This window comes from Suricata suricatta, chromosome 3, assembly GCF_006229205.1.
Source record: "Suricata suricatta isolate VVHF042 chromosome 3, meerkat_22Aug2017_6uvM2_HiC, whole genome shotgun sequence".
Taxonomy (NCBI): Eukaryota; Metazoa; Chordata; class Mammalia; order Carnivora; family Herpestidae; genus Suricata; species Suricata suricatta.
The window spans coordinates 171,211,202-171,228,550 of record NC_043702.1 but is presented as its reverse complement, the minus strand read 5'-3'; the positions used below and the strand labels follow the sequence as shown (position 1 = coordinate 171,228,550).

The following is a 17,349-nucleotide window of genomic DNA, read 5'->3' as shown; positions in this document are numbered from 1 at the left end:
TGGCTTGGTTTCCAAGGGCGGCCCCCCCCCCCCCCAAGCATCCTTCCACCTCTCCATCCGGGGCTGTGAACCAGGTCCACCAAGTGATTTCCTGGGAGACCTGACCTAGTGTTCTCGCTCCTCTGTGCTTTCTGCCTGGAATGCTTTCCCTCCCTTGACCCACTTCTGACCTGCTCTACCCCATGCCCACTGTGTGACCTTTGGGCAAATGACTAAAGCCTCTATACTTCCGTTTAGAAGCTATGCAGCCTATAAAATGGGTAATTCTTCCAATCTCATAGTTACAGAAAATGAAATGAAGCACGTAAAGAGCCTGAAGCAGTGCCTGGCACATAGTGGGTGCCCCGTGATTAGCTATTAATGTTAATCCCATTCCCTGAGGACACCCCCAGGTGGAGCAGGGTCCCAGTACATGCTGTAAGCACTCACTGTGCACTCCTTCCCTTTGTGTTACATCCAACACATAGCTTTACCACAGAACTTTGCACGTCACACTGTAACCGTGTCTTTGCCTGCTTCACCAACTAGCAAGAACTCTCCAAGGGCAAAGGCTTGGCTTCATGAATTCTGTTTTCTCAGCGTCTAGCTCAACAGTTGGTCTCTAGTAGATGACCTCAGGAGGCACTCAGTAAATGCTCTTTGAAAGGATGTTGAAATGCATCTACCCATTCAGGAAGGGCCGCCTCCTTTCTAAGGGTTCAAGGCTTTCCCTACCTCCCTCTCAAATTCAAAGGCAGAAGACACATGGGAACATTTGTCAGACTTTCTTTATTCACCTGTAAAAAACCTCACCCACACCACAAACACCAGCACCATCACCACACTCGTGCGCACGCGCGCGCACACACACACGCACACACACACAAAGAGGCAGATCTAAGATCCCTGTCCCAGTCCCCAGACTCCAGGGGCCCAGCATACACATCTCGTAGCAAGCCCACCGAAGCCCCCCACCGCCAGAGCAGCAGGAGCAGTGTCCCAGGCTGGAGCGAGGGCCTGCTGGGGCCTCCGCTCTGCAGGCTCTGTGTGCCCTCACCCAGCCTCACAGCAGGGTGGCCTGTTCGGGATGGGGGACTGGCAGTCTATAGACTGGTAGCCGGGCCCTGGCAGCATCGCGGCGGCGACGGAAAGCTAAGAACTCCTCCCGGAGGGCAGCACAGCGGGCCTCGGGGCCAGGGGCAAGGGCAGCGTTCGGGAGGCCACTCTCCTCTGGAGTCTTCACATCTGCAAGAGGAGGGCACAGCAAGGAGAGGGAGAGGACTGAGGGCCGCTGGTGCAGGTGACCCGAGGGAGCATCAGGAACAAGCCTAGAGCACATGGCCCGGCCGGGAACAGCCTGAGGAGACGTGGACCGGTGGGGCCCCGCCGCCTTCCCGGAGGCCTCACACACCTAGCTGTGGCTCAGCTTCAGGTCGGGGTCGAGCGCTGGCCGTGCCCAGGTGCAGAGTCCCCAGCAATTCCAAGTCCCCAGGGAATTCTGAGTCCCACTCATAGTTTTCATCCACAGATGTGTTCCTCCTGTCACAAGGGACAAATGCACGGTATGGGGAGAGGAACAGAGAAGGTGAACAGAAAAGCCCAAACTGATCCTGGACCTCAGCGAAGGCTTCTAAAAGGAGACAAGTTCTCCTGGTCCCAGGGTGGGAGAGCCTAGAAGGCATAGGGTATTAGGGGAGGGGTGCAAAGGGTTGGGCAGGGACTGGAGCCAAGACGAAGAAGGGCAGGGACTGTCCTCACCTCTTGCTGACTGTCACCACGTGCTCCCTTCGGGGCCACCTCTCAGGGCCACTAGCCCAGCTGCTGGTGTCTCCTGGAGCAGGGCTGAGGTAGCTGCCTCCTGCAGAGGGGGCCGTGGAGGGGGGCCGAAGGAACGAGGCACTGCCCCGCCCGCTGCTCTGGCTGGTGAGGCTGCCCCGAGGGGCGGCAGGGAGAAGGCTTGGCAGCAGCCGTTCCCTCAGGGTCCAGTCGGCCAGTGCCGTGTACAAGGGCTCTGGGGTGGCCCTGGCCCCGACCACAGCCCCAGGAAGCGCGGCCCTGGGGGACCCGGTGGCGGAGTCCAGGGGCTGAAGGAGAGATGAGGCGGGGCAGGGCCGGGTATCCATGTAATCTGGGGGCGGAGCAGCCCCAGGCTCCTCGAAAGGGGGCCAGTCCCCATCCACATTCATCTCCCGGAAGAAGGGCAGGCTCAAGTACTGAAGCAGGGGTCCTGGACCAGGCAGAGGGCTGGGCGGGGCCTCGGGAGGGGGCCCCACAGGGCTGATGTCTGCAATGCAGAGGGGCTGGGGCCTCCCACTGGGGCTGCTGCTGCTGCAGTCAAAGGACCTGGCCTGGTGCTGGGCTGGGGTTCGAGGTTCAGCTCGCTCAGAGCCTGACCTTTCTTGGGGGGTCCCGGCGCTGGGTCCCATCACGAAGCGGCCGTCTGGTCCCCGGCAAATGGGCTCCAGGGGTAAGGGGCCCCGGCTGGGTGGGGGATCCGGAGGGGGGCTGGGGGGAGCAGCGGGTTCCCCCCAGAGCAGGCTCTGGCGCAGGCTGGGAACTGGGGAACCCTGGAGCTTCAGCTTCGCCACGCTATCAGGACTGCCTGAACCCGGAGCAGAGCTGGGGAAGGAGCCGGGGATCAGGCTCTGTGGCCGAGGACCAGGCCTTCTCCCAGGAACCAGCCTTGAGAGGTTTGTTGCACAACAGAGCACAGCTAGGGACAGCGACCAAGACAAGGACCCACGTGGTGGAGGGGTGGAGAGAGGCGCAGGGCACAGACCAAGGCTGGGACCTCTACACTCCCTCCCTCCCCTCCTTCCAACTTCTTTGGCGCCCCTCCCCGCCCACCCCAAGGCACCACCAAGGAAGACACCAAGGAGACAGCGGGCGCAGAGGGAAGGCCGAAGGAAGCGGAGGAGGTGGAGGGACTCACTGTGGAGCTGACTTCCCGGGCGGGGAGAAGATAAGAGGAGCATCTGTTCGGGCAGGAGAACCAGAGGTGACACGGGCAAAACTCAGGCCCTGCAGGGCCCCAGGCGCAGAGCCTCACCCAACACCCGCCGGCAACCCCTCCCGCTGGGGACAGTGTGGACGGACAGGATGCACCAGGCCAGCGCGGGAGGCAGGCGGCCACCTCCGGGGGGCGGGGCCTGGGGCGGGGCCTGGGGGGCGGGGGCCGCAATGGGCGGAGTCTGGGGGGGCTTACCTTGGCGGAGGCGCTTGCGGCGGCGGCGCGCTGCCCTGCGGCGGTTGGTCAGGCAGGCGGCCAGGACACTCACGATTACAGCCACGCCCAGGAAGCAGACCCCGCCCACCACGCCGGCCAAGACCGGCTGCGGCAGGAGGCCTGGCAGCTGCGTGCGGGAAGGGTACACCTCCAGGCCTGGGTGAGGGGTCACGAGGGGGGGGTCAGTGTCCACGATAGTGGGCTCAGAGCACCCCCTGCCCCCGCCACCATGCCCGGCGCTCTGCTCTCCCGCCGGCTTCTCACCGGAAGTGGACACGTTGGCCGTGTTGCTCGGATCGCTGACATAGCTGCCTGCGAGGGCCACGAGGCGGAACTCGTACAGAACGTCCTGTGGGTGGGGGTCCAGGGAGGGGGTCAGGACCCAGCACCGCCCACCCCAGCTCTGTCCAGAAAGGCTGTGTGGTTGGGAGGGAAGGGTGAGAAGCCCAGGTTTGGGGAACCGCGGGGAGGAACCTCTGTGTGCCTGCCTCCCACACATACCTTGATGAGCCCTGGTACCAGCAGCTGCATTTCTGTGCCTGCCACGGCCCGGTCTAGCACCTCCCAGCCCTGGGAGCCTTGCCGTCCCTCCAGGACGTAGCCATCCAGTGTTTTAGGGACCAGTTCTGGGGGGTCCCAATGCAGGAGCACCCCCCGGGGTGTCCTCACTGCCACCAGGCCTCGGGGAGGGGACAGGGCAGGTGACATCTCAGTGGGCGGAAGACTGGGAGCAGCTGGCGTGGTAGGAAGCCCTAAACAGGGCAGACAGGCATAAGATGGGCTTCCCAAGGCCCTTCCACAACCCTTCCATCCCCTGCCCCCAACTCCATGCCCAACCATTCTCCCAGAGCCCCTAAGTCAGGCCGGAAGCATGTTCTGTAACCCCCCATGGACCGCAAGCTGCCCGGCACTTCTGCCCCCTACCCCCCAGGTCGTCCCATCTCCAGGTTTTCCCTGGGCCCTACCCATCCTGTGAGCTGCTGGGGGTGAGGGGAATCTCTTACCTTCGGGGGCAGACAAGACGATCTCGCTGAAGGGCCCACTCCCCAGCTTGTTCTGAGCTAGGACGCTGAACTGGTACTGGGTGTGGGGCTGCAGCCCGGGCACCAGTAGGTAAGCAGCCCCCACAGGTACTGCCAGTGACACCCAGTCGTGGTGAGTTCGGTCAGGACGCTTGGCCCTGGAGGGCATGAGGAAAGGGGGGCACATCATGACTAGGAGGGCCACCAAGCTCAGGAGTCCAGAGATTTGACCTGTCCCCTCCCCTCAGCCATCCAGGGTCTCATGAACACCAAAGATCCCCCTGGAAATAGGGCAGCAGAGTTGGGGCGGGGCTGGGATGGAGGACAGGCAGGTGGGGGGACGGGTGGGGCGGGTCACTCACAGCGGGGTATACCAGACACTGAATCTCTGCAGATAGCCACCATCAAATCCAGGCTCCCAGGAGACATTGGCACCCTTGGGCAAAGGCACCACGGACACATTGCTGGCAACGTGTGGGCTGGTACCTGGGGAGAGGGAATCGAGTGGGGGCGGGGAGAGGCTGGTCAGGTAAAGAGTTAAGGCAGGGGGTGTCCCAGGGCCTCTGACCACCACCCATCACCCCAGAGGCCCCCAGCCCACCATCCCCGTGTGGACCTCCAAAAAGGATTCTCCTGTTTCCTGTCCCACTTGTGTTCCTCTAGCCCCCAGCCTGCCCTCCAGCCACTAACCCAGCACGTAGACATGTGTGGAGGTGGTCACTCGGGCCACAGCATTGCTGGCGGTGCACTCCCAGAGCCCATGGGCCTCCTTGGTCAGCGGTCGCAGGATGAGGCTACTGTTGCTGTCCACCTGGGCCTGGCCCTGCGGCCCCCGGCCCACCTACAGAACCACTGGTCAGCCCTGAGGACACATGCGGCCACCCCTCACCAAGGGCGGCTCCAGTGTCCTCCCCACCCTGCCTCCGATGGCTCCCTCCTTCCCACAGAATGACAGGGGCAGGGAGAGGCAGGGGTGTAGGGAGTATGCATCAGGCAGAGCAGGGCTAGGAACCTTACCTTGGCCCAAGAGATAGCAGGAGGGGGGTCTCCCCAGGCAGAGCAGGGGATGAGCAGCTCCCGCCCTACTTCTTGGAAATACTCTTCCTTGGGTCGTTCTAGAAAAGCTGGGGGAGCCTGTAAGCCAGATCTGGCATTGGGAGGGGCCTCTCACGCTGCCATCGGAGGGCCACTCCTGCCTCCGGGGCTCCCATCACACCCCATTCTCCCAATGTCTCGCTCCCGGTAGTCTCCGCTCCCCCCGGCGCTGGAGGGAAATGGGGGTCTGGGAGGCCTCTCTGGGGCGGCATACACCTCCTCCCCAGAACACCCTTCCACCCTCTCCTCTGCTTCGCACCCCCTCTTCCTCCGGAGAGGCCAAGGTTAGAGAGTTGGGCAGCAGGTATCTTACTCTGGGGACCTATGCGCACCTCACATTCTACCTGGCCAGCACCGGCTCCACACAACCCACTGGCACCGAGTCTGACGGCTGCAGGGGCTGCTGCCATGGAAACTGACGCGGAAGCCCCTCCCCGCACGTGACGGCTCCACCCCCTTATCCCAGGGTGCCCCTGGCCACCCCCACCTTGAGCAGCACGCGGGTCACCGAGGAGGGCCCTGCAGTCCCGAGACTGTTGTAGGGGGTGCAGGAGTATTCTCCCAGGGCATCCTCGTTCCCCAGGGCGATGATTAGCGAGCCCTCGGGGCCCTGGGACCAGCCAGGGAGCTGGAGGGAAGTGAAAACAGTTCAGCGGGGGCCGGAGAGGGAGGTGAAAGCCACATCCCTGCAGAGGACGCCTCCTCCGGGCCTGACCCCTCCCTGAACTCCAGCCCTACACTTCTCTTTCCAGCGGTGTCCCCCTAGAGCTGCGCCCCGGTAGGGGGCTCCCTGCCTGCTGGGGTGTCCGGCACCCAGCACTCAGCAATGAAAGTCAGCATCTTCCACCCTCAAATCCTTTCGTTTCCCTGCGTTCCCTGCTCTGTGTTAAGGGCCCTACTGTCCCCACTAAGCCCGAACTCCTCAGCCCCCCCATCAAATTGCTCGCCAGCTCTCTCCTCCAGGAAGGCCTCCATCTAGGCATGAAGCCCGTCCAGCCCCAGGAGCCTCTCACCGCTCACCTGGACCACTTCACAGCCTCTGAACCCCCTCTCCCCATGTCCACTCTGCCCTCCATCCACCCGACAGACCCAACTCCGCCCACACTCGATGGTATCATGCTGCGGCTCCCCAGCTGCACTGGCCCCATTGCCTGCAGGCTCTTTCTGGAACTTCCAACAAAAATGTATCGAGTCCTCCTGCTGCAGAGACCCCCGGGGCCAGGGACACTAGGATTGAAAGATGCAGCTGTCGCCCACAAGGAATTTATGCTCTTTGCGGGCAAAGACCCCCACTGCCTTGGAAGAATGTACCATTCACTTGGTACCCACACTTCTCCCTCTTGGCCTGTTTCTCTGCAGCATCATGTCCCCACAGGCACGTGGCTCCCCCTCAAACTCAAGGACTCGTCATGCCCTACATGCACAAGGTTCCGTTTCCTGCCTCAGGGCCCTGGTTTCTGCTCCGAATGTCTGTCCACCCCCCAAGGCCCATCACCAAGGTCCCAGAAGTTGTTGCTGTGCTGTCCTCAACCAGCCCGGGCAGCAGTGTCTGTCCTAGCCCTTCTAGGCTGTGCCCCCCTTAGGGATGGATGCTTTGCTCCTCCCCAGACACCCTGGACAGCCCCTGGGGAAGGGGGGGTACCCCTAGTCATCGACTGGAGTTATACTGAGCCACTTCTGCCCCAGGTGACCTGACCAGGAGAGCACCAACCCGCACCTTTCCTTCCCCGGCCCGAGGCCTGTACCTTATCCAGCTGCAGGGCCCGCCCGTCCTTGGTCCAGCTGACGAAGAGCAGTGGGGGGTTGGCACGGACAGGGCACCGGATCACCCCCCGCATGCCTACGGGCAGGGGGGTCTCAGGAGGCATCGCTGTCACCTGGGCTGGGTCTGGAGGGAGAAGCAGTGGCAGGTTGTGGGGCCAGAGCCTGGCCGGGCCCAGGGGGAGGGGGGAGGCTGGGGAGGGCATTGGGTCAGGCTTACAGAGCACAGTGAGGTAGGCAGAGGCTGAGGGCGGGCGCAGGAGGCCGTTGCTGGGCACACAGGTGTAGCGACCCGCGTCGTCAGGCTGGGCAGCCTGTAGCCGCAGGCTCCCGTCTACCAAGATTCGCACTCGGGGCTGCAGGCGGCTGCAATGTGGCACGTGTGGGCAGGGGTCCAGGCTGGCCGAGCCCGGGGGCTCCTCGGAGACTGCCCGCCAGGGTCCCGCCCACCCCAGAGCCCCACCTAATGTGGAAAACGTTGATGCTGTCCTGGAACCAGCTGTAGGTGAGGTTGGTGGGGTACGCCTCAGCCCGGCAGGCCAAGGAAACGTCCTGGGAGGCATTGACCGTGCTGTTCTTGGGGGGCACCACGATGACCGGCGGGCCTGTGGGCAAGCACATGGGGAGAGAGGGGTCTCAGCCCTGGGGTCCCCTATACAGTGCCCGGAATCCACAAGGAGCTGTCACAGGGCCTTGGGGAACTGAAACAGCCGTAACCCCTGCACATAACGGAAGTTCCCTCTCTTCCCCAGGCCGGATGGCCTTGGCACAGGGACAGCCCCATTCACCCCGATTCCCCGGCCTGGAACCTGTGTGTGCGTGTCTGTGCCTGCCTGTGGGGGAGGGGAGTCAGGTTTACTCTCTGCCCATTCACCCTTTACATCCCTAGCCCGTCATGTGCCAGATGGCCTCCACGTGTCCTGCCCTAATGCAGGTCCCAACACCTCACCCCGGGATACGGCACAATCCCCGATCCAGGCTCCAAATCTCGCCACTCCGGTGGCCATTTGCGCAGAGATGTCCCCTTGGGCCACAGTACACTCGCTGTCCAAGAACTCAGAAGTCCTGGCTTCCACCACATCAGGCTCGAACTTCTGGACCCAGCCCCGTGGGCACTCATGATCCGACCCCGCCCGGCCTGGCCAAGCCTCACAAACTCTTTCAGGTCAGCGTGGGCAGCGAGCCGGGCCCCGAGCCAGCCGCGCGCCTTTGCTCTCCGAACCCCATCTGGAACCCTCTTGCCACAGAGTCTGGCCAGGCCGCATCATCCCTGCAAATCCTCCCTTCTACCGCTCCACTGCCCTGCACTGTCCCCAGGCTCCCCTGCGTGGGGAGTCGGTAATAGGAGGTTAACGATCCGTACGGGGTGGGGGGGGGCGGCTACAGAACACTACAGGCGGTGGCCGCTTCGCTAAGCACTTCACTGCACCATTTCTTTTAATCCTCACAAGAGCCTTCTGTGGGAGGAATTACTGTCTCCACTTCACAGGTGAAGTGATGAAGGCTGAGAGGCAGAGAAGTGAGGTGAGGGCTCAAAGCTAGCCGGGCAGGCAAGGCTCATTCACGCCCTCCTGATTCCAGCGGACCTGGCCCTGGGCAGTTCCTCCACGCCGCCCTCCCACGGAACCAGGGACAGTGACCCTTCGCTCCCTCATCTGACTTCCCTTAAGAGGAGGCTCTCTGAAGGCAGCGTGCAGGCCGTCTCTTAGCTCTCCTTCCGGAAGGAAGGTCCTGGACAAGGATTACTAAGTGCTGATCACTGTGCTCAGCTGAACCCGATGAAATTCTTGAAACCATCCTAACATGTAGATATGAACGTCTTTATATATCGATGAGGACCTGGGGGGCTGGGCACTAAATATCTGGTTGTGCATTCACCGCTCCTTTCAAAATGAAGATGCTGGTGTTTAGGGGGGCGCCTGGGCGGCTCAGTCGGTTAAGTCAGGTCATGATCTCACGGTTCATGAGTTTGAGCCCCACGTCGGGTTCGCTGCTGTCAGGATTCTCTGTCCCCCCTCTCTCCGCCCCTCCTCTGCTTGAACCCTCTCAAAAGTAGAATACTTAAAAAATTATATATATAGATGTATTTAAAGATGCTGGTTTTAGAGCGCTGGCCTGCACTGGTAGCTCCCTTTCTCTCCATGCACCTGTCTGTCTCCACTCCTGCTATGTGCACCCCCAGCCACAGGCCAAAGCCCCCCATACAGGTCCCCTAGTTCCCCGTCCTCCCCACCCCCACCAGAGCACCTAGCACCAGCAGCTGGGTGGCGTGGGAGGCGCTGCCCTCGGTGCTGGAGGCTTGGCAGGTGTAGACCCCAGAGCTGCGTCGTTCCACCTGCCGGATCCACAGCGTCCCATTCTGCACCTAGGGTAAGAGGGGTTGAGGAAGGTCCCCCGGGCCCTCCCTTCCCTCCGGCTAGCCTCAGACCCTGCGCTTCCAAGTCTGGCCAGCAGAGGGCAGCAGCACCTCAGGCTCAGGAAGCCAATGGAGAGTCCCTCCTGTGGCCAGTCTCCCAGCCTGGCCTTTGGCCCCTTGGCCTCCAGCCCTGCCCCCAGGCCTCCACCAGGCCCTCACACCCTATCAGGCCCACTGTGCCCAGCCCGGGACTCACTTGCACCTGACCCTGGCCCTGGCCCAGGTCCTGTCCTCGGAGTTTCCAAGTCACATGAGGCTGTGGGCTGCCACGGGCCACACACCGCAGGGTCACAGCCTCCAGTTCCTGAACTTCCAGCACCTGGGGGGGGGTCTCCAGGAATTGAGGGGGTGCTGCGGAGAGAGAGGCATCGAGGGATGCCAGAGGGGCTGTTAGTCCAAAGAGCAGGGACACCAGCCAGGGCTGCAGGCCACGCCCACCGGCCAGCCTGCTTCTCGGGAATCCCCGGCCCAGTGCCACCCTGTCTGCCTCGTTCAGGGCCAAGTGAGGATCGCACCAGCCCATGCCCACGCTGGCCTGCAGACTTAGCAACTGGGGCTGTGCACAGGCTGGGTGTCAGAGCTGGGGGAGGGCTAGTGGCCCCTGGCTCTGCTCTGGGGGTCAGGAGGCCTGCATTCCAGACTTCGCTTTGCCCCCGTGAGTGGCAGGATCCAGTCTCCCCATCTGTGAAATGGGAAGGATTCTGACCTTCCTTCCTGCTTAGGGGTGAGACAATCAATTCATGATGTGCTGGGTGAAGAGGTGTTTTCAGCAGACAAGATGCTGCCTCTCTATGTGAGCTGTTTCATGCAGGGACAGAGAGGCAGGGACAGAGAAGACAGGAAGAGGAAGTTCCAACACTACCGAGCAGGTGTGGGGGTGGAAGGGGCAAGAGGCGGACAGTGAGCTGGCAAACGAGGGGTGTCAGCGAGGGTGGGGCCCTGGAACCCGCCCCCGCCCCCGCCAGAGGACCTCATCCTGCCCCTCCCCCCACCTGCCCACCCCCCCCGCCCCCCCCACCACCCCGGCCGTCGTACAGTTGACTGTGAGGTGCACCCAGGAGCCGTTGGCAGAGTCGTCCTCGGGGCTGTGCTGGTCCAGGAAGAGCACGCGGCACTCGTACCAGCCCTGGTCTTCCACTCGGAGCCCCTCGATCCGGAGAGACGCCCCCTTCTGCAGCCGGACTCGCCCTGCGGGAGAAGCCCCAAACCCTGGTCACGCTGGTTATTCTCAGAGGTCAAGAACGAGGCGGGCCCCATCTCCTCCAGAGACACCCTGATCGGGGGGCAGAGAGACACAGGTGGGGCTGGGGCACTGAAGGCAGATCCTCCCATTCGGCTCCGCGATCACTCCTGCCTTTACAGCGGAGACCCAGTTCAGACAAAGAGAAGGCCAGAGCAGCAGCAGGTGGACAAGACATTCCTCGGAACCGCAGGTGGCTTCAAGGACCGTTGGGGGAAGGGTGGTTTAAGAACCACCCTTAGTCTCCCTGTGATTCTTACAGGATTTGCCCCAGCCCTGGGCTCTTTGGAGGGGCAAGGTGTGCCTCCTGGGGAACTCCTCCCACCAGGGCACTGGCCCTGGAAACCTCAGCAGCGCTAGGGGCCCAGACCCAGACCGCGCCTACCAAAGCCCCTAATCCCTCGGGGCTATTATCAACGGCCTAAGCGCCTTAGGGTGGCCAGAGTCCAGCCCAGCCAGGCAGCCAGGTCAGCAGCCTCCTCACCCCATCCCCTCACGCCCCAGGGCACCCGGGCCCCAGCTGACCCGCCACATGGAGCTCCACACAGCCACAGCACAGGCAGAAACACGTGCCCCCCCCCCCCCCCCCCGCAGCATCACCGCGCCACCGCCAGACTCAGACTGAGGCCCGCCCCACCACATCCCTCACACCCTCCACACACAGCTTCGGGGTTCTCTGGCCGTGCAGCCAAGTGCGGAAGCCAGGGAGACCTAGAGGCCAGCTCTGCTGGGCATTCCCTTGGACAAATCAGCCGACTTCAGTTTCATCTGGAAAAACAGGTTAAGACAAATCTGGCGGGGGTGGGGAGTGGGGAGGGAGGAAATGCAATTCGGGCCGGCAGGAGGTCCTCTGCCCAACCCAAGCAGCACAAGATGTGAAATCAGAAGTTGGACTTGATCTCGGGCCTCCCCTTACCTGGTGACACCTCCTCTCCGTGCCCCCCAGCAGTGGCTAGCCCCACGGCGCACCACACCGCCCTTCAGAAACGGGGGATCGCCTAGACCCCTCTCCGTTACCTCCCACGTCTGCGAGTCCAGTGCATCTTGGAAATTCTGCCTCCTGAGGATTTGTTCCTTCTGTTCTGGCTTCACCTTAGTATGGCCCCGTAGGATCTCTGCCTGAGTTATTCCAAAGCCCGCCAAGGGGCCTCGGGGCCCGGGCCCACCCTCTGTTACATTCATCAGCCCGCCACACCTTGACTTTTGACGTGGACAAATGAGATTTTCTGAATCTTTGGGCTTACCCAGAACTTCTGCTGCTCTGGGACAAGACCCCGAGCTCACGGCCCCTCCACCCAGCCGGACGGCGCCCCTGATTGGCCCTTCCGGATGCCAGACATTCTGAAGCTGTTTGTCTGCTTCCCTTCTATCTCCAGGGTGATCTTTCCAAAATATAATCTAAGGGATATAATCTAGTGCCGTCAGGGAAGAAGAGGAGACTAATCAGGCTGAGGCAGGCTTTGTGATCTGGGGCAAGGGACCTTTTCCTTCCAAGGATGAGGTCCAGGGGTGTGGACTCTCCCCATGGGTGGACCTGCTTCAAGAGCTAGGTGTTGAAATCTCCACCTAGGAGATAAGCCTAGGCCGCCGGGTAAATATTTAACATAATCACACCCTTCCTCACACACCTCCTTCGGGATTCCTCTATCACCCCAATCTGTGTGGCCAGAGCCCTGCAACCCCAGAGTGCAATGGCTCCCTAAGTTCCTTCAGATGGCCACTTTTCACTACGGCTATCTTGGAGCTCTACCAAAAAACCAAGAAGAGGGAAGGGACGTTGAGCACTGAATACGGACCACGTACTATTAAGTGCTGTCGCTGCATTTAATCCTCCCAAGAAATCCACTAGAGAGGAAAGAACGGACATGAAGCTGGTTTCCAACACCACATGGCTGGTAGGTGACAAAGCCAGGCCTTCCTTATCCAGATGCAGCACACCTTCTGTGGCGCACTGGTGTTAGCAGCAAGGGACGCTCAGGGCCCTGGGCACTGACCGTATTCACGGTGCTCTCAGTGGATGTTGGTGGCCAGTGGGTAGCAGCTCTAAGTGTCTGTCGATCTGAACATCTAAGTAGGCATACTGGATACCCGACCTTTTCTGGGAGATACGGGCTGCTAGACTGGTGTCACAGCACAGGAAGGCGGCCAGGGGCAGGCGGTCCTGAGCCCTCCTGGAGGCCCGTCCTCCACCCCCAGGGCCAGAGCCCGGTGGGCTTCAGACCAGCCCCCCCAGACCCGAGTGCAGGGGTGTGTAAAGGAGGCCAGAGGGACTGCTCTCTCAAGCTCTCAGAAGGCAGAGAACCCACAGACAGGTGCATGTACAAGTTCACAGACACATAGTAGAAGAAGAGATGCTGCTTGGTGTGTTCAGAGGTTCCGAGGACCACGAATCGAGAGGAGCGCTGAGGGGCTTCCAGAAGCTGTGACTGCAAGGAGGCCTTTTGCAGGAATAAAGGGGAGAGGCTGGAGAGAGCGGAGTGTTCTGAGAACAAGAGCATTGCCTTGCAGCAAACAACTGGGGACAGAGAGAAAACTCAGGTCTCTCTGCCACCCGCGCTACCCTGAAGCTCCCAAGAGAGACGGCGCGGAAGTCAGAGACCAAACGTCAGCGCGTGGATTAGAGCTGGAAAGGGGCCACGAAGGCTCTGTGCCGCGGGCTGTACGGACCAGGCTGACCACATCCCAGGAAGGCATCCCAGCCTGCTTGATCCCGCTTTCTACCACTTTGCGCTCGTCTATAAATCCCGTCCAGATGGATCCTCCAGTCCTCAGGTTGGGAGCTTTGGTCTCAGGCGTGGTCCCTCCCACATTCTAGGCCACCAGGCTCCCACCCAGGCCCAGACCATCTCTCCTTCACTTGCCCAGAGGGCTTATGACAGGCTGGCATTGTCCTTAGCAACCTCCACCTCCCTGTTGCCTAGCAACTGCGTTCAGAGTCCCCTACACAAAGGCCGGGAGGCCCCTTCCACACAGGGAGGCAGTAAGAGAGTTAATGGGAGCAGGGCCCTCCCCCCAGGGCCCCGACTCCCCAGACAAGCTCAGGCCCAGACCTGGAGCTCCAGACTGGGGGCAGGGGTGGACACACAGGGCAGGGGCAGGAAGAAGCCCCCAGGGGTTACTGCTCCCGGCTCCTGCAGCTCAGAGGAGCAACACAGAGAAAGGAAACCCACAGGTAGCAAAGTCCTCAGCCAGCCAGCCAGTGTTCGTCTGCCCGAGGGACCCCACAACAGGGCAGAGAGAAGGACAGTTAGGAGTCCCAGGAAGATGCCTCTCCCTCCTCCGCTCCACCTGCCCCTGCCCCGTCCCCAGTCAGGCAACGTTCTGGCTCTGCCCAGCCTCAGCCCTCAGCCCCGACCCCTCCTGGCCCAGCCTGGCCTGCAGAGGGGTTGGGGGGGTGGCTGGTGGGCACAGCCGTTTTTCCCCCCACTTGTCCTAATTGGGGCCTGCTTTTCATCAGCTCTCATGGGGCTTGTGTAGACACATCCGCTCCCACCAGGCTGTTTGCCAACAACTGCCCCCAGTTTGAAAATAAACTCTCCCTCCAGCAGCACCTGCCTGAGTTCAGCCTGCCCCTCGGGGAGAGCTCAGCCAATCCCAGCGCTGCTCTCAGGTTTCAAACTAAAGAGGGAAAAGGTGGGGGTCCCCTCCCCCATCAGCGGCCTTTCCAGGGTTTCCCTCTGAAGAGTGACTGGCACAGTAGCCCCCAGCCTTAGCCTTGGGCCCTCCCCCACGCTCCCCTCTGAGGCCTGCGCTAAAACCCTCAGATTAAGACTCCATCCAGGATTAGGAGGAAGGCCAGCCCGCTGAGGGAGCCGGCAGGGATGCGGAAGACGGCCCTGGGGTGGGGGGAGGCATACACTAGTGTAGGAGCCAAGTAACCCAGCCTGGTCCCCTCCATTCTCTGATCCTTAGGGGCCCCGGTCCTCCTCAGCCCACTCTCCATGCACATGCACCTGTGTCCGCAGACTCGACCGAGCCTCCACTGGAGAAGCAGACAGGCCACAGACTCACCCACCTACCTGCCCATGAACCCACCTCCCAGAAGCCTGGAACCTCCCAACTGGCATGAGACAGTGTGGGGGTGGGGGGCGGGAAGGGCAGAGTAGTTAACAAGAGGTCTTGCCCGCCCCCCGCCCAGCCTGCCTTTGCTGGTGTATTCACAGTACTTCCCGCTCCCCCTTGTCTTACCCACGTAATCAGGGTCGATTCTGGGGGAGTAGAGGCCGAACTGGATGAAGATGGGAAGCAGGAATCCAAAGCGCAACCACTCGATGACGTGCAGGGGGGGCCGGCCAGCAGGGGGCAGCAGATCACAGCCCAGCACTGCGCTCTCACCTGCCCGGCCCACCACGGAGCCCACCTCAGGCTTCCCTCGGCCTGCGCGGGGAGGTGGGGGGGAACCAGGATCAGGGCCGGGACAGGAGGACCCCTCAGCATCTCTGAGCACCCCCTAGGACTTTGTGAAGTGGCGGAGAGAATCCTCAACTTCTCCGAGCCAGCCCTATCCGTCCCCTACCCCATGTGCTCACAGAGAACCCACCCGGGGAATGCCCCCCACTCCAAGGCCAGCAGAGAGGTCCTGAGCCCTGGAAGTCCGGCTCACCGTCAGCCCCCTGGCTGATGATGAGGCTGAGGACGGCCAGACTGAGGCACCAAATCATAGCCCAGCTGCCCGCTCGCCCGGCCCCTCCTATCCACGGGGGCCCAGACGGAGGGGCCCGGGGTGGGGGTGGGGGGGCCGTCCACAGCCCAGCAAGCCCCGGGACGGATGCCTTCTGATCCGGTAGCAGGTTTCAGTTCTCACTCTTCTGGACAGTTAGAGCTTGGCTCACGTAACACCTGATGCGGCTGCTTCCCCAGAGCACCACCAGATCTAAATACAAAACGCAAGGCAACATGTGGAGTCCGCCAACACTGGGAACCAGAGGAAACCCCAGAGTTAGAGACGGGCCAGGAGGAGAGCAAAGGAAGAGAGGGGAGAGCAGATAAGCAGGCGAGGGACGCAGATAGCAGAGATCTTGCGGCCCTGGGTAACAGGGCCGGGGTGGGGGCTCTGGGAGGACCAGGGAGCACTGGGTGGGGAGACCTGACAGGTGAGGACACGGGAAGGCTGGGGCGGAGGAGTTGGGAAGATCTGAAGAGATGCAGAGGCATTCTGGGGGAAACCCGGGTTACTGAGGTGCCCGGAAAGCTGAGCTTGGAAAAAGATTTGTCAGAAATCTCCTCTGTTCTTTCCTTAGTCCTGATGCTAATAGCAAATAGCAGATTGCAAGGGAGAGCCAGCATTACGCCTCCACCCCCCAGGGACACATGAGGACCCTGAGGAGCTCTGGGGGGCTTGCTCAGGGGCACAGAGCCAGTGCAGGGCAAAAGCTGGGCGAGAACCCCCAGGGGGCCCACCACACAATGCCCTGCCCATCTCCCCAGGCTCTGTGGCCGCTGGAAGCTTGGGACGCTCTATCTCTTTCTCCACTCAGCCTCCCAACGCTGCTTTAGCAGTGAGTGAGTCAGGCGCTGGGGCCAGGAGGAGATGCCTCCCCCACCTGCTGGGATTGGGGCCGGGACAGCATCCTCAGGCCTGGGCAGGTCCTGGGACTGGCAGCTGGCTCCACTTTCCTTTCATGACGCTGCCAAGGGGCCCTTCCTCCGCCAGACAGCGTGACCCAAGTGCCTCACCCCAACGCTTCCCATTCGCTCTCCTCCAGTGTCCTCGGCCGGTCTTTGCCAGGCTTGCCCTTCCCCAACCCTAGGGGCATGGTCTGTGAGAGGCCAAAAGCCTGCCCTTCCTAGGGTGTGCAAAGTGAGCCCTGGGGTGTGCAGGGTAGGAACTCCTGCCACCCCAGCCCCAAAGGGGAGTCCCTCTGGGCTGGGGGCGGGAGTGCTGCGGCCCTGGGCCCCACAAATCCAAGCGGACTTTGCTCTGGCCTCCACCCCACTCCCGGCCTCCTCCCAGTTCTGGACTGGCTGTAAAACATCCTCTCCTCCATGTCTCTCACCCATCCCTGCCTCTGCTTACGGCCCCGCGTGTGTAACTCCTGACAACTCACCAGCAAACCTTCCCCTTGCTTCCCTCGGCCCGTGGCCAGCCGGCTCTCCCATTCTTCCACGACACAGCTTCTTCCAAACAGATAGGAACCCCAATTCCCTCCGGGCTCAGCCTTCCGGACACCTCAGCAACCCGGGTTTCCCCAGCATTCCTCTGCTTTTCCTATGATCTCCCAACTCCCCTGCCTACGGCTCCCCCCTGCCCATGTCCTCACCTGCCTGGTCTCCCCACCAAGTGCTCCGATTCCAGCTATCCCTACTTCTCACAGTTCCCCCACTCCAAATTCCCATTTTCTACACCTGATCTCCAACTGCACCGGGTCCTCCGCTTTTCCAGGCACTCCCTTCCCGGCTCGCGCAGAATGCCCGCCACCCACACGTCCCCCATCCTCTCCGCGGGAATCGCCCCCCCTAAAATTCTCCGGCCTCAGCTCACAAAGCTATTCTGACACCCCACCCACAATTCCCTTCTCCTTCGCCAGCTCCGGATCCCTGAACTTCCCCCTTGCTTTTGGACACCCCCCGACTCACCCCCCTGTACAGACGCGCGCGCGCGCATACACAC

General features: G+C 61.8%; 1 protein-coding gene and 2 long non-coding RNA genes across 6 annotated transcripts in view; 2 read left to right on the top strand and 1 right to left on the bottom strand.

Annotated features, from left to right (window-relative positions):
* Positions 1 to 8,885, top strand: part of LOC115288478 — an 11,136-nt gene extending 2,251 nt beyond the window's left edge. Inside the window, exons 1-4 of one of the 4 annotated variants that reach the window (XR_003907027.1) lie at positions 2,502 to 2,669; positions 2,833 to 2,977; positions 8,018 to 8,248; positions 8,573 to 8,885. This is a non-coding gene — a long non-coding RNA (uncharacterized LOC115288478). Of the gene's footprint in view, positions 1 to 2,501; positions 2,670 to 2,832; positions 2,978 to 7,282; positions 8,249 to 8,572 lie in introns of those variants that run through there. The other 3 variants (XR_003907026.1, XR_003907025.1, XR_003907024.1) reach the window with 3 other exon arrangements.
* IGSF9 (immunoglobulin superfamily member 9) lies at positions 750 to 15,606 on the bottom strand. The gene is made up of 20 exons (XM_029935835.1): positions 15,343 to 15,606; positions 14,928 to 15,116; positions 10,535 to 10,687; positions 9,696 to 9,850; positions 9,331 to 9,448; positions 7,547 to 7,688; positions 7,304 to 7,449; positions 7,068 to 7,210; positions 5,810 to 5,950; positions 5,245 to 5,361; positions 4,918 to 5,068; positions 4,590 to 4,713; positions 4,210 to 4,385; positions 3,707 to 3,957; positions 3,470 to 3,554; positions 3,185 to 3,361; positions 2,912 to 2,954; positions 1,738 to 2,598; positions 1,391 to 1,518; positions 750 to 1,224 (listed from the first exon to the last, which is right to left on the bottom strand). The coding sequence occupies exons 1-20, from the start codon at positions 15,398 to 15,400 to the stop codon at positions 1,043 to 1,045; spliced, it is 3,540 nt and encodes a 1,179-aa protein (XP_029791695.1). The 5' UTR covers positions 15,401 to 15,606; the 3' UTR covers positions 750 to 1,042.
* LOC115288480 lies at positions 12,211 to 14,923 on the top strand. The gene is made up of 3 exons (XR_003907028.1): positions 12,211 to 12,634; positions 13,248 to 13,911; positions 14,652 to 14,923. It is a non-coding gene; the product is annotated as an uncharacterized LOC115288480 (long non-coding RNA).
* Positions 15,607 to 17,349: the final 1,743 nt, after the last annotated feature.

Bases quoted from the DNA above. Each gene is read 5' to 3' on its own strand.
- IGSF9 (XM_029935835.1), bottom strand. From the start codon at position 15,400: ATGATTTGGTGCCTCAGTCTGGCCGTCCTCAGCCTCATCATCAGCCAG. The intron at 4,714-4,917 runs GTTAGTGGCTGG...CCCTCTCCCCAG, and splicing joins CACACATGTCTACGTGCTGG to GTACCAGCCCACACGTTGCC. The intron at 1,225-1,390 runs GTGTGTGAGGCC...CTCCTCTTGCAG, and splicing joins TGAAGCTGAGCCACAGCTAG to ATGTGAAGACTCCAGAGGAG.